The sequence below is a fragment of the Nannobrachium achirus genome, assembly GCF_963921795.1.
Source record: "Nannobrachium achirus genome assembly, chromosome: 6".
Taxonomy (NCBI): Eukaryota; Metazoa; Chordata; class Actinopteri; order Myctophiformes; family Myctophidae; genus Nannobrachium; species Nannobrachium achirus.
The window spans coordinates 33,538,744-33,554,789 of NC_137815.1; the positions used below are offsets into that span (position 1 = coordinate 33,538,744).

Below are 16,046 nucleotides of genomic sequence, written 5' to 3' on the forward strand. Positions count from 1 at the left end.
TATCTTCTTCACACACTGGACATTCAAAACAATCAAGCTGATTAACATACAGTAGGCCTACCTTGTGTTTTTACCCACCTATATTGTACAGTATGAGGTAGTTGTGTTTTGTATGAGTAAATGTAAAAAGAAAAACGAAATTATTCAACGTACCCATTACAATTCTGCAGTTTTTGCAATATCAAACAATGTATTAGCTATTTAATTGACTGTCATCTATCTTAGTATTATACCAAAATCCCTTTAATGATGGATATTAAAGGAATTTTGGTATAATACTTACACATCTTTAAACAAACCAATACGAAAACAGCAATCTTTTATCTCAGAAATAGTAGTAGGACCATTCCTAACTCATCATGATACTGAAAACAAATGATAGAACACATAGCTAGACTACACAGGCTCTGAGTCTTCCAGAGTTGATTTCTTATAGTAATTCTTGTTTATAAAGATTTCAGTGGGTTAGTGTTAGATTGTATATTCCTACATGAGCCCTTAAAACCTCTACTACAATCCAAAGGAATTGTAGTAGAGGAAACTGGCCTTTCTTTAGCTACATTTTAAGACATTTCATTTAACCTTCCATGAAACTTTATTTTACTTAAGCTCTTTTGTTTGTTTTCTTATTTAATGCAAAGACCTTTGTTTTTCGTTTGCTTCCTTTTTTTCTAATATCTCTTCATAATTTTGAGCTTCATGTTTTATATGGACAGTGCAATATATTGATACCTTGCCTACACTATCAGACCATTTAACCGTGGGCATTGGCTTTACAGGGATTTCTTTTGGCAGCTTTTGTTTCATTATTATAGTGAGATATTTCAGTATTATAGTGACTTTGCAATGTCAGAGGCTGAAGGCCAACTAATCTAAAAAAGGACCGGGTTTAGGATGCACTCTGGGAGGTGGAAAGAGGGTATAGTAGAATTGTGATGATTTCAAATTATGCCTAAGCAAGACAACGCAGAATGCTATGAGGTACAATATGGAGGGCCTAGAATATTTACGGTACTTTGTTATACCACCATGTTGCACACCAAAAATAACAGTCAACTGAAAATCATGACGCAAATTGCAATACGTCAAATCTTTCATTTAAATGTAGTTTTGTCGGCATGAGCAACAGTCATGACAAAGCCATCTGCCTGGACAAACAGATTAGGAAGGCTTATCCAATTGAAGGACAGTCAGCCACCTTCAGGAGATGATTAATACAGATTTATATATTGGTGATCATGCCAAGTTTACACATGAAGTTTAATATATTTGGAGATGTTGAAAATAAAACTCACATACAGAGTCCAATTGAAACAGAGTACTTTACATAAAAGATACACCAATAAGCATTGCATTTTTCCTCAGCACAATTTTATTATAGTAAAATACTCCACCTACTGGTGTCCTCATAAACATACTGACAGCAGTCATCTGTACACATGCATAGTTTTCCCACAAATGCATACATTACATACCCACTGCTTGAAGCACGATGGGTGTCAAACATTTTACTGCCCCACACAAATGCATGGCAGATCATAAATACTATTATTAAGCTTTGTTTACAGTTTCTTGAACACAAAGGCTATTTTTCAGCCACGCCCTGCTTCACAATCATTCACTTACTGTACACATTCACACCTAGGAGCGTCGCAGTACAACGTCACTATACAAATTGTACTGTAGCTGTTGGAAGTTAAGTGCCTTGCTCAAGAACACTTTGTTGATAAACAACAGAAAAGAATCGCACACTGACAGACCAATGCTGAGGCTCTTGGTGACCTATTCTGTGAGGTCCAGTGCTGTGCTGACGGGTGGAGGGATCAGAGCAGCGGCTGCCACTCTCCGTTCACTGGTCAGAAAGTTGAAGGTAGCACACGCATTTGGCTGAAAAGAAAAGGAAAAGAATATGATTAAATAAATAAGTATTACAGTCAGACAGACAATCCCTGCTTTATTGCGCTTCTTCAGTCTCTTCCTCAAAGTCAAGATAGAGCAATAAGCATATATTTTTTCTCCAGCTCGTTTAACCTATTAAGCTATTTATTGCACGAAGAGCATTACATATTTCATCTTATTTTCAATCACTACACACAGCATACCTAGTCAATAACACAATTTTATTATAGCAAACTACTCCACCCACTGGTGTAGCTTTAAAAGTACAAATGAGTTTATTATGATTTCATATAGGTCCAAGTGTAACTTATAAGCTTGCCTGTTCATAATAAACAGCCGACTGTATCGAAATTAAAATATCAAAGAAGTGTTTAATTTTTATGTCAGGGCACTGCAGGAATAGCCTAGCTGAGCTAGACATCCCAGCCATGTTAAAACAGTGCAGTTACTAGTTAGCTGCACTGTATATAGGCTGGCCCCAGGCTACTGCAGGAAGGCCATCAAATAAAACAAGATTTTAGTCCATTGATAGAATATGTTGAATTTAAGGGTTAAGGGTGATAACCTAATCTGCAATGAAATAGATAAAGAATGCATGCTCAGCCCTGCACCATTCAAAGTCACTGGATTGGTTTAAAGATGGGGATTCGGGGGAGTTAAGATTTCAGAATCTCAACAAAAGACACTGGTGTCTACATGATAAGAAAGAGACACCGTTGTCTACTGTCTACATATTAGCGACTTTAAGCAATGCTACGGCAACGGCAGATGACAATGGGAACCGGAAATGATCAGCGCTCGATAGATCAACCTGCCGCCGTCGCAGCCGTTCCTACAACAGCAGAGGCTACCTTTCCACGTAGCGTCTACAACGCCTGCTGCGCGGTCACGTCGCCATGGGAACCAAAGAGTTCAGTAATAACAGGGGTTGGGACCCCGTCGCGGAAGGCTGTTGCTTAATGATTTTGACTGCTATGGCGATTACGTCATAGCAGCCGTAGTCCCGCCTCACGTCGCGGTTGTAGAAACGGTGTGCTTAAACTGGCTATTGACAAGAAAGAGAGAGGAGAAAGTGCTACAGTCAGCTAGGGCATTAAGGCCACTGTGGCCTCAGGTCATGCCATTGGTTTGAGGGGCACATGGCCAAACTGAGGGGCAACGCAGGCCATGAAATTCCTGCCCTCTGCTCTTTGTGTAAAGTGTCTTGAGATTCGCACAATTTTTTAAACTGAATAGAATAATAGATTGTGTGTTTATTTTACCGTGTCCTGAACCTCCACAGCAATGCCTTTACGCTTCAGAAGGGCAAGGACGTTGGGATCAATCCGTTCAACCCGAGCTCCTGTTCCCAACACAAGTATCTCTGTAATCATGACAAAAGAGCATGAAAGAAATGATTAGAGATGCTTGGTGCCAGCCTAGCGTAAAATGGGATATTTATCATGTTTAATTCTATTTTTACCTATTCGTGGCTCTAGCATGTGAAAAAGTGAGACGCTCTCTTCTGTAATGTCGACGTGACTGCCAACCTGCAGAGGGAAAGAGATTAGCATTTAAGACCGGTTTTATACTTTTACTACAGACTACAGTGTCACACAGCAGAAATAGACGATCTACAAGCTCGTGATAATGTTTTTCCCAATAATGACTTGCCCCAAAAAAAAGGGACACCAGGGTTAAGCCCTTTGCACACAGGCGTGTTTATCCGCACGGATAAAACGGACAATTTCATTTTTTTTAAAGAAAACAATGATTCTCTACACACCGGATCATGCACACCGGATCCGAATTAGCTGTGCGACGAGTGGCTGCGGCCGTGCGTTTTTTTCTCGATCGAACCCAGTTTGATTCGTGCGTCTTGTCGCATGCGGTAAAAAACTCATCACTCCTTTTATGACTCCTTTTGGGATCCGCAGCGCCGATTCCGCACAGCATTGCACACCAAATCCAATACGTTTTATTCGTGCAGCAAGCGAATAAAACTCAACTGTCCTGTGTGCAAAGGGCTTTACTTTATGTGCCTATCAAACAAGTTAATACAGGTCAAATGGTCACCTGAACATTTTGGGCACCACAATGTGTTAAATTGTCTATTTATTCCAAAATGAAAAAAAAAAAAAAAAAAAAGAAGTATGCATGATTTGAACATGCATGGTACATCATTATCAGATTATATTATAATTATTATATGTATTTGGCCACCATTTATAAAATATTGAACATTAAATGTCAATCAATAATAGTTAAATGAAATGAAAAATGATCATGTTCATGATCAGCATTACAGAAAGTAAAACAAACAAATAAAGAGATTGGAGCATCAGCAACTCAATGCAACTCATCCTCCTTACGTTCCACTGCAGGATGGCTGGAGGCAGTAAAGCACAGGGCCCAAACACCTTGTTTCCGTCTATGTTGAATCCTCTGGGACTGTAGCTGTGGATCATGACCCCACCGCCCGGTTCCTTCTGCATGACAGACACAGTGGTGCGCTGGTACATCTCATCGTCTTCAGGACCAAGTCTGTGCCCCCGAGACTGGAGAATGAGACTGGAACAGAGATGGGAGAATAATCATTATTATCGTGATCATGGACCGTAAAAAATATGGACAGCGTCATGCCAATGGTTTCTACAGGCCGTTAATGAAGCCTATTTTTCAATAATCGTATCGCAGAGATTTAAATTCATCATGAACTTGTCCTCCTTCATACGCTGGGATGAATTAGCTTTTGTTGTTGAGCTGCAAATTCAGTCCCACTTAAACCCTCTACACTTCATAAAACTGAACAATAAAGACTAGCACATTTGGTATGCTCTTATTTCACTATACACAAATCGATTTACCAAATAATATAGCCGATATAAAAAGAAAGTAAGTAAAAGTAAAAAAAAAACATCCACTTTCATGAGCTATCAAAAGGTTTATTTCTGATTTACTATGTGAATTTAGCATTTTAAATCGGAGTTTCTTTTTCTTATATTTAAATCCTATTGAGAAAGAAAAACCTGGCCTGTATATATAAAGATTACACAATGCGACGTAGCTCTGTTTACACAATTCTGTACCCCCTACTACAACAACTGTATTATGTTCCCCATTTTCAACAGTTTCTATTTTATTTTGACACTTGCTTTGGCAATGTAAACATATGTTTTCTCATGCCAATAAAGCTCCTTTGAATGAATTAACTCATTCCTCCTTTCCAACTACACAATGGATAGATTTGCAGCCCTAAACGTATCCATTCTTCTTTACAAACGTCACTTGTTCAAATTCAATGATATAAAGCAAACCACATGAGAGAACAGATGGCATATGATTAGTCTCAAGGCAAAAATGTTCCCATAATACAAACTGCCATTGTAGTACAAGCCAGGACCTTGGGCTTATTTCTGCCAAGAGGTTGCCAAGAGCACAAGTTCTGACAGCCTTATCTGCCAGGAGGATGGCCTGCTCCCATATTACATGTAGATTTTAGACAAGAGATCATTAAAATGTATTCCTGATTGATTGAATACTTTATTAGCAGTTCGCATAGGAAAGGACATGAGTCATGACAGTTCAGATACATAAGGTTTTAAACTCAAGAAAGGACAATGGCTTGTTTACATTGGGGTCCTTTATTCTTTTCCCGACATTACTATACGTGTCAAATCATTTCCATACCTCGTGAAAACTGGGGATGCTCGAGGGGAGAGGTTGAAACTCTGGGCTGATCTTTGAAGCAGTCTCGCACACAGCATGTTGATGTTGTTGTTGATGGAGTCTGACAGTGTGAAGCGGTCTGTGAAAGACAGAGGGACAGAATTATTTGTAACACCGGCCCGGGTACAGTTTCCGGTAGCGTATACCACAAGGTGAAATCGAGTGATTTACCAAAAATAATGTATTTTTATTTATGTATTTTTATTGGTGGCCTTAACAAGTACATCCGTTCACACGTGAACTTTCATGTAAAAAAAAAACAAAAACAAAAACGAATCACATGTTTGCACAGCGTGACATCGCAGATTAAACAATTATAATTCTGTCGTTGATTAAGTTAGCCTAGAGGGCAGTGGTGGTAAACGTACCAATACTGCGATATATACTCCGTTACAAGTAGTAAGTCCTGTATTAAAAATGTAGTAGTACAAAGGCATTGCCGGTATTAAAATGTAGGCTACTTAAAGTACCAAAAGTAACTAGCACAATGAGTAACTGTGGTGGTAACTAAAGTTTACAAATGCATGTAGTGGAGTAAAAGTACAATATTTGGATCTAAGATGTAGTGCAGTACAATTAAAAGTATTGGAAAATTGGAAATACTCAAGTACAAATGACTCAAAAGTAAGTTACTTGAGTAAATGTACTTAGTTACTTTTACACACCACTGCTAGGGGGTGTGCCCAGAGATCACAAGCGCCCCCTGCTGTCTACTGGGCAACATTGCAACTTTTAAATTGTGTTGTAAATAGGAGGCAGAGAGAGAGATCCGATCAGGCCATGTCTTGAAGAAGAGACTTGTAGAATTATCTCTGCCTTTAAACTAATCACCAGTTCATAGTAGTTCTAGGATAGGGAGGTATTTGGGTGACACTGTAGACAGTGGATTCTGGTAGTGTGGAAGACGTGTATCATGTATCGGTCTCTGTATTCCTTCAGGTCCACGGAGGCCAACTCGCTGCACTTCGCAGCCGGGGAGAGCTTCCTAATCCTGGAGAGAAGCAACAAACACTGGTGGCTGGGCTCTCGCTGCAGCTCGGGCGAGACCGGCTACATCCCGTCCTCGTATATCGAAATAATCCAGGTAGGGACTTTAATTTAAACTTGCACGTGACTGTGTAGTGAATGAGGCGATCTTTTCAAAGCAAAGAAGGGTCCAATTGTGAAGTCTAGGCTAGGGTGTGTGCGTGTGTGTGGCGCTGTGGTACTACTGGGTAGTGGGTACTGGGAAGAGGGACGATAGATAGAGGGGCTTGTCTGCACTGGCATGCTGGTGCTGTAAACCAGAAGGCCAGAGGAACATTTGCCAGCCAGTGATGTTGTCATGAAGTTTTGTTTTATTTTATTATTATTTTTATAGCATAAAAAAACAATAATTTGTATTAGGGATTTTGATACATTTTGGGGGACACTCTCCGACAGCCGAATGAATACCACAGGCCCATAAGGTACTTAATATATTATGTCACTGCAGTCAGAATGTTGTTACTGCGACAGAGGTGTGGAGAGGTGCGTACTTTCCTGTCACGCGCAGTTCTGAATTGATGGACTCGACGACTGCAACCTCAGCACGGACACGGTCAGCAGGACAGAACACTGGTCCCATGAAACTGAAAACCAGGACAATAACACGACTTTCATCTGATGGCACCAACGCAGAAAGAAAAAACAAGCAAACATTGGTTCAAACCAGATTACACTATGACAAGATTTATTTTATTTAATAATACACCCAATACTTAATCTCTGCCAAGCATTGTTATTGTCTGACAGAATGACAGATAGTGTTCCGCACCCTACATAGTTTTGGTTTCTACTTTATTCTCGGGGCTGTAAACTTGTCAGAACATGCATTGTAGTTTATTACATAATAGACTTTGCAACCGCATACTAATTTGACTCCATCTGGGATGTAGCCTACTTTGCTTGTTGTTCAGTACACAGGTTGTCTAGTGTCATTCATGTCCTTTTTGGGAGACTTATGATGCTGAGCTGTGTGTTACATTACATTGCTTAAAAGCCTGGTTATGTTAGATAACTGCCCTAGTTCTTAAAAGCTGCGATCCCATATGCCTTCCGGGCCACACATTTGTTCCCTTTGGGGCTCCAATCTCATAATTATGCATGCTGCCACATTAATGAATATTTCACTCCATCTCCTACCCACTCGGCAGTAGATGAGTGTAGAGAGGCCGGCTAGGAAATGGAATCAGAAGGTCACCAGTTTGATTCTCAGCTCGCCCATCTACAGTGTATAATGTCAAAGTGTCCCTGAGCAAACTGCTCATCAGAGCCATCTGAGCAGCCTGCAGCTGCCCTCAGGCTCCCTGGGGAACAAGAAAATACTCTCTTTACCCTAGTTTGTATCTTCATCAGTGATGGAAGAAGTATGTCTACTCTTACTTAAAGGGGAGAACCACCCATTTTCAATATTGAACTATGTCATTAACATGCCTTTGAGTTGTTATGTGGACATTTAAAAAAAGTACCCCCCCTTCTGTGTTGCCCAAAACTGGAGGATTGATTGTGGGGTTTGGCTTGCAAAGTACACCTTAATGATGTCATCACGGTGTACTTGTGCAAGCCAAACCCCACAATCAATCTATTACAAGTAGAAGTCTTGTGATTAAAAATGTACTTGAGTGAAAGTACAAAAGTATCTGAATCAAAATATACTTCAAGTACCAAAAGTAAAAGTAGTCATGTAGTCAGCAGTCAAGTTCAAAATGTGTCAAAAGATATTTAGAAAATAGATTTCCACCACTGATCATCTTTAATATGCTCTTCTCTAGGGTCCAGAGCAGGATGAGGTGTTGCAATCCATTGATAGAGCTATCGAAGGCATCCATAATGTTGCGATGAAAAATGGAGGCAAATACAACTTGGAGCAACGAGATGTCTTACAGTGAGTGCAAATGGACACAATGAACTAAATTCATTCAGTGAGTCACTGTAGAGCTAGATAATAATCTATATTGATATACCAACAATTATTTCCCCTCTGACTTTTGTTACAGAAAGTTGATCCATCACAGAAAGGAGACTTTGGCGCGACGAAACCCAGTAACCTCTGGTCAAAAGCAGGGCCTCTCCTCGTCTACCAGTGAAATAACGCTCAGTCATACCCCTCCACCACCCAATGGTCTTAACCGAGACTATGGACGTCAGGCCAGTGTGCCACTGTCTGGAAGTCTGGACAATATGCAAGGAGAACAGGGTTTTTACCAGGTAAAACAACACACTGAAGCCCTTTGCAGCTCATTTAAACCCAGTGTCCCTATTTTGGGCACGTCATTATAGCTGAACATGAAAAAAAAAAGAAAATCCTTGCAGACCAGCTATTTTAGTTACTCGTTATTTTGTTTACCGTATTTATATTCCTTTATACTAATTTTTACTCGGTCGAGTTCGTCGTACAACAAAGTATAGGGCTTAAGTTGCCAATTCACAATTTAATCTGAGTTTAATGCACTTTGCACTCATTTCTCCTGTTTTTCCTCTCGTGCAGGTGCCTCCTCAGCCCCGACGTGCTGCCCCCATCACCCCCCCACCCCCTGAAAAACAGAGAGGCAGCCGACGCCCAGGTCAGAGCTCGGAGAGCATCGTTATCATCCCATGTTCTCAATGATATGCCCTATCTATTTCTCGATTCATCATTCACAGCATCTATTGCTAAGTGCATATTCTTCATATTACGATGTAATACACCGCACCACAGTCTGTTATTTCTTTTCCTCGTATTACTGGCTACTGACATACGTTTAACACCCGTACTCTATTCTTAGTCGGTTCCCTTCCTTCTAGTTGGGTGACTGTAACAGGAGCCCCTGTTCTATGTCTCCTTCTGATCCTCTGTGTGCAGAACCAGAAGTCCCCTCCAGGGCTTCTTCTCTGGCTCCGTCCCCCGGCCCGTCCCTCTCAATCAGCACCGCCTCCACAGAATCCGGCTCCTCCCACTCACTGGTCTCTACTGATGTAAGCCTCCCGAGTGTTGCCAGCACCCCTCCCCCTCCCGTGCCAAGCCGCGTCAAGCCAAACCCACCTGCCCCGGACGAGCTGCCCTCTGATTCCTCTCCCCAACCAGCTGTGTCCAGGAAGAGCCCTGCGCCGCAGCCCCCTCAGCCCACTGCCCCCCCCTTGCCCACTAAGGAGGACCAGCCTGAGAGCGATTGGCCGGTTGCCCCTCCTTCTGTCGCTGAAACCCCTCCTGGCAGCCCCACTACCTCTGAGCCGGTTCCCTTGACAACGGGGGCCGAACTGATCGAGCTGGTACGGAAGAACACAGGCCTGAGTTACGAGTTGTCGCGGGTCGCCGTCGGCGTGGTCGTGGGCCATCTGCAGGTCACCTTACCTCAAGCTTCCTCTGCCTTGGAGAAAGTCCTTCTCTCGTTGGTAGAGAGCAAGGTGAGATTTGGTGATCAACCGGGGATTCACTACAGCAGAACCTGGCTAGCCTAAAACATTGTTGACAGTGACATTGAGGATCTTGGAGGATCTTTGATTGAAAAATTTGCCAAATTCTAGATGAAACAACCATTTTGATATTGTATTACATTTTTCATATTGTTTATTCAAATTTATCAGATTGCAGAACTTCATATGTTGGCCAGCATTACAGCCATGCACATTTTGTAATTCCCAGAAGAGTCTAATACCAAAACATGTTTGACTCCATAGATCTGTTTCGCCCAGTAATGGAGTACATGTTGTACCCGTTGTCTCAGTACCCAGTGCGGTACCCACTACCATGCGTCCAGCTAAATATGGAGAAATGGGATCTCCATATTTGTAGTTCAAATGGAGTTCTAATGTGCACGCCACCACTTACAATGGCGCAGTGGCACAACTGTGATTCAGCCTAGTATGGGTTGGGTTGGTCAATTAGAAACCGATGCCTACACCTCCCCAAATGCACAGAAACTTGGTGTGTCCTCCATAGACCTGCAGACAGACAGATGAAATGACAGATGATATGTGTGGTTTTTCGTATCTACTGTTGGTACAACCCTAACGTCATCGCTGACGCACATGGCCAAGTTTGTGTGCATATTAGACAGACTCAGGCTTTGTGATTTGATTTCATAGATAGATTATGCTTCTTCAAACAGCCAGGAGTTGACAGTGCTTTTGTCAGTGATAACAGACATGTGTACTAATGGTAAAGTGTCTCTGCAGAATCTGAGCTCCGCGTTGCCACAGGGTCAGGTCTGTCATGATGAACAACGTCTGGAGGTTATCTTCACGGACCTGGCGCGCCACCGTGATGATTCCCAACAGCGTAGCTGGGCCCTCCATGAAGATCATCAACTGATCGCTTGTTACTTAGAGGAACTGTTGAAGATACTGGTAATAATAAAGACATTAATATTGTGACGTTAACCTGTACATTTACCGTCCAGAGAGTGTGAAATACAAAGCTTCACCATTAATTAATTCATGTCATTGTTGCTGCGTGTTTGTCCCCAGACTGATGCAGATCCAGCGGTGTGTAAGAGGATGTGCAAGGTCAACCACTCTGAGCCAGTCCTGTCTCTAGTGTCATATTATCAGATGGTAGGACATTGCTGCATCTATCATTTATTTTTGGAATTATATGAGTACTGTACGCAATTAGACCATAAAATGATCCCAAAATAAGGATGAAAATACATAATTTAGTAATAGTAATAGATAATACTTAAATAGTAATAGATAAATACAAGTTATCTATTACTAATATTGTAATATATTAATATGGTTACCCAGCAGCCAAAACAATTACTTTTCCTTTTATAACGTTGAACAAAGACAACGGTTTTCATTTTGTGGTGGATATTTGAAACCATTACCTGATACATCATCACCAAACCAATATTCGTTTCCAGGAATTATGAGTGAGTAGAGAGGCATTTCTCCCATTCCCGGGTTAAATAAGCGTGTCACTGGTCACTTGGTAGAAAGTCATTGCTCTCTGTGTGGCTCTGCAGGAGAATCGTGTGTCACTGCGGCTGCTATTGCTCAAGGTGTTCGGAGCAATATGTAGCCTGGACGCTGCCCTCATCTCCACCCTTCTCAACTCCATTCTGCCCATGGAGCTTGCCAGAGATCTGCAAACTGAGAACCAGGGTAACAAGTGCTACTTTTTACCCTCTGCACAGATCCTCTCAATATGAATCCTGAGTGTTATGCCTAACTTGTCCTCTATTGTATAACGGCATGACACGTGCTGTTGCAAATTAATACAACTTCTTTTTTCATGTGCAATTCACACTATACTTTTTAATGTCTCTCGCTTTCCCAGAACACCAGAAGATGTGTTACACAGCCTTGGTACTTACCATGATCTTCTCAATGGGGGAACAGGTGCCATATCATCACTATGGTATGGACATTATTCGTGATACGCTTGTGAAAGAACTACTACGTTGTAGACTGCAGCCACATGATTGAAGTTATACTATAGATCACATCATATAATCATAGAAATACAAACAACTAGTATCTACACATGTTTGTTAATATGACAATATTACAGTAAATGTGCATAAGTGCTACCCATATAATCATGAAGGCAAGCAAGTACTTCTTAATGGTGCCTATCCCAAAGATTTCCGGGTGGTTATTTTCATGTCCGTGGTGCCTATCCCGAAAATCACTGGGTTTTGCCTTTTATTGCTTTCTTTTGCAGGTGAAAGTAGGCATTCTAATCTTCATTCAGAATGAAATTTGCTCATATCTAACTATTTTTGGATTCCGTGTGGCTCTGCAGAGTTGTGGCAAAATGGTCAAAAAAGGCTGGCACATATACCCACCCAAATTGGAAAAGATGCTGGCACTAAGGCTGACACATTAATTTAATTTGTCCCCTTTTATTGTTGTTGGGGTATATGCACATTCCATTTGCACATTTGTGGAATTTGTCCCATCCTAAATATTAGAAGTGACTGGCTGCGATGAATAAGGCATCCTGGGAGCAGGTAGGGGTTAAGTGCCTTGCTCAGTGGCGCCTGTTAACAGTGACTCTGTGACTCTCTGTTGTCAGAGCATTTGAATGCAGAGTTTGTTCAGTACCTTCTGAATGTGGTGGAAGAGGGGCTTCCATCAGACCCCACAGAACAGCTTCCTGACCTGTTTCTAAACCTTCTCCTGGCATTCAACCTCCACCACACAGGTGAGGCCACACTTTGTTTAAGTCTGTTCAGTTTTCTTGCTGCACTAACTTTACCAAGAAGATTATGAATAATTATTGTAATGTGAATAAAGTGTGTGTGTGCGTGCGTGTTGTCTCTTTCACCCAGTGCCCAGCACCAATGTGATTATGCAAGAACTTATTAAGAAGAATATGAAGGTCCTGACAGAGAAAGTTGTGCTGCTTCTAAACAGGGGCGGTAAGATGGTTTTGTTATATATGTCATATACTGTATGTATATGACATCTATCTATATCTATCTATCATCTATCTATTATTACATTTAAAGTAACATGACATAACATAAAAATACATTAATAATAATCCAAAACTTAATCTCACTTTCTGTTATTATTTCTGTTATTATTACAATAGCTTCTTCCTCTCTCTTTCTTTGTGTGTCCCCTCTCTAGATGACCCTGTATGTGTATTCAAACATACCCCACCTGCCCCACACTCAGTACTTAAGTTCCTTCAGGATGTGTTTGCTAGCAAAGACACCTCAGACATCTTCTACCGCACCGATATGATGGTGATGATCGACATTGCTGTTCGACAGATATCTGACCTCTCGCCCGGAGACAAGGTGAAATGCAGACATAGGGCCATCTCGTTCCTGTTCCAGTCTACACATTTACTAGAAATCTTTTTTTGTTTTTATGCCGTTAAGCCAATGGTCTAATTTACCCCATTTTCTCTCTTTTATGTGCAGTTGAGGATGGAATATCTCTCCCTCATGCACTCCATCATGCGCTCAACGGACTACCTGGAGCACCGGCATCGCCTCGACGATCTGCAGTCGGCGCTGCAGAGGATATTACGGGAGGAAGAGGATCCGGGAGAGGACAGTGGGAGCGCCACAGTGAAACAGATGGATAAGCTAATAGTGCAGGAGATCTACAAGGAATTCCCCCAGATCTGTGAGAACTAACCATACCGGCATCGATTGTGCTCTCTCAACACTCTAGAATGGTCCCTTATGGCGTGGGATAGCGCTGATGATGAGCTTGATTAGAGTACAGAAGTCCTGACGTCACTCGTTCATCCCCTGGGTTGCAGACGTTTTTGAGCTGTGCTACCCGCTCCTATAACTGGCTTTGTCTGTATGTACGCATGTCCTGCGTCTACTCTGTATGGATGTCCCGCCTCATCCCACATTGACCAAGCTTCGCGGGATGCTTAATGAAATTAACTCATAAATAACAGCGCTCAACACTGGGTGTGATTTCTATGGAGAATAACTTTGGGTCCTCTTATCTCAGAATCGTCTCATATAAGAATTGTGGACCAAAAATAAATGAACTCTCCCAGTGATATTGTAGGCTCTGTACCGTTTATGATCAGTCAGTCACTCATATTTGATACAGTCTGTTTCTGGCAAAAATGTAATTAATTGAATTAAAACATTAGCGTTTTATCACAGTCAGTTGATTCTTCATATCCATATGAGTCAAACCACAGGGATCATTTTTTATTTTCGGAACACAGTTCTTATTTCACGCAATATAAAAATAAATCTGCAGGAATGGGGGAAAAACGCGACCCAGGGCGGATGTCTGTGTAAATTACGTCAGACTTCGGTGCTCTCTGGGGTTGAACTAGTGAGTCTCTGCCGGTGCCAACTTGTTGTACTAAGAAGGAAACTGACTTGACTTGTCTTTTAGGATTCCATTCATACATAGTTCTGGGGTAAAACAGGCATTCACTTCTTTAGCTTTCATGCATTTTCTTTTTCTCTCTTAAATTCTTTTCACCAATATGGTCAAGTTTTCTCCTTCAATACATTTGAAGAAAGGGGGAAAAAAAACATGTGAATGCAAGAAGAGAAACATTGATGTTCAGCCATACAGAAGTTAAGCATAGTGGAAGTCCATGATGTGTGCACGGTGCACCCCTGAGGGACCAAACTACTGTGGATTACTGAGAGCACTGTTAATTTCATAGAATGCTATATTCTTAGCCTGTCGTGGTGTTCATCTCTTTCATCAGCTCTCTCATCTCACAAACTGGCATGGCCTGTCGATTACAACAAAGTTAGTTACCCAACATGGTTACCTAATAATAATAATTAATAATACAGCTTGATCCAGTGGTTACAATAGCTATGCTTTGATCTTTGTAACTCACTGTTGAATTGGCAATGCTGCTACATGATAAGTCTACTTTACTGAAATGGCCCAGTCTCTTATTTAGTCTGTATTGTGCTTTTCACTTCAAAAACAAGATAGATTACTGTGTGCATGGAACTAAAATACTAAAATGTCAAAAGCCTCTTACTGTTTACATATTTTGTTTTTTCCTGTGTTCTTCTTTCTACAAAATATATACTGCATTAATCTTGAAACTAACTGCTGCAGTAAGGCTTTATAATAAGGAATACAGTAGGCCTAAGCTTTCGTTAATGCATTACATTTTGGCTGACTACTTATGAGCAGTGGCTCGTTGAAAGGGAAAAGGTATTCCACTGTTATTATTTATATCAGAGAAACTTGTGTTATTAATATTATTTACCTCAAGGCAATCCATGGATCTATTTTGGTCTAGATGTCTAAAAGATATTAGGCAAGATTAACAGTTTTTACATGGATTACATGTAAGGGGCTCGATAGACAGAATATCGTTGCGGTGCCAATAAATCAGCCAACTCAGTACTCTTTCAATTAATTAATTGGCTCCATTAATAGGTCCAGTTGAGAATTGCTGAAATAGGAAAAACATGGGGGGGGGCATGCCTTTAGTCTTATCAAGGTCTAATACTTTAACAGCAAAATGCACAAATGTACATATCCTTATTTGTTCCATTATCTCATGCATTCTTATGTTATTTCTTTTTTAAATAGTTACTGTGTCCTCATGGATTCTTCTGGAAGCTTACTTTAAACACTTTCTAAAATGTTGCCAATTAGTCTTTCACTCGTCATGTATGAGCCTATGTCCTTGTCTGTTTTTAGTGTTAAAGAGTGCGTTTGCTTATGTGAATGTTCCTACGTGTTGAGAGCGTATGCATACCACCTACAGTGTCAGATTTATTGTGTCATCTTCTCTTCGTTATCATATCATTGTTCATGAACTGGCTTTTCCCGCTGTCACAATAAAACTATATTTTTTCCCCAATTTAAATGGTTGGAACAGATGTTGGTAGAGAGGATAATAGTATCAAACTGTATTTTCCTAATGTTTACAAAATAAATACAAAATAATAACAATGAGCTGTGTGAATGTCATGTCTTTGATTGAATGAATACTTTCTTAAGAGTTTGTAGATTGTACA

At 40.9% G+C, this 16,046-nt stretch overlaps 2 protein-coding genes across 2 annotated transcripts; one reads left to right on the forward strand and one right to left on the reverse strand.

Annotated features, from left to right (window-relative positions):
* Positions 1–1,290: 1,290 nt before the first annotated feature.
* ndufaf3 (NADH:ubiquinone oxidoreductase complex assembly factor) lies at positions 1,291–6,331 on the reverse strand (the record flags this gene model as incomplete). The annotated part of the gene is made up of 6 exons (XM_080728149.1): positions 1,291–1,887; positions 3,162–3,262; positions 3,362–3,428; positions 4,251–4,449; positions 5,569–5,686; positions 6,322–6,331. The coding sequence occupies 6 exons, from the start codon at positions 6,329–6,331 to the stop codon at positions 1,783–1,785; spliced, it is 600 nt and encodes a 199-aa protein (XP_080584275.1). The 3' UTR covers positions 1,291–1,782.
* A 66-nt stretch (positions 6,332–6,397) lies between these two features.
* nckipsd (NCK interacting protein with SH3 domain) lies at positions 6,398–15,913 on the forward strand. Its single transcript, XM_080728925.1, has 13 exons — positions 6,398–6,691; positions 8,400–8,512; positions 8,625–8,835; positions 9,116–9,191; positions 9,470–10,011; positions 10,783–10,953; positions 11,074–11,160; positions 11,574–11,712; positions 11,888–11,968; positions 12,629–12,757; positions 12,885–12,974; positions 13,189–13,361; positions 13,488–15,913. The coding sequence occupies exons 1-13, from the start codon at positions 6,521–6,523 to the stop codon at positions 13,704–13,706; spliced, it is 2,202 nt and encodes a 733-aa protein (XP_080585051.1). The 5' UTR covers positions 6,398–6,520; the 3' UTR covers positions 13,707–15,913.
* The last annotated feature ends 133 nt before the right edge of the window (positions 15,914–16,046 follow it).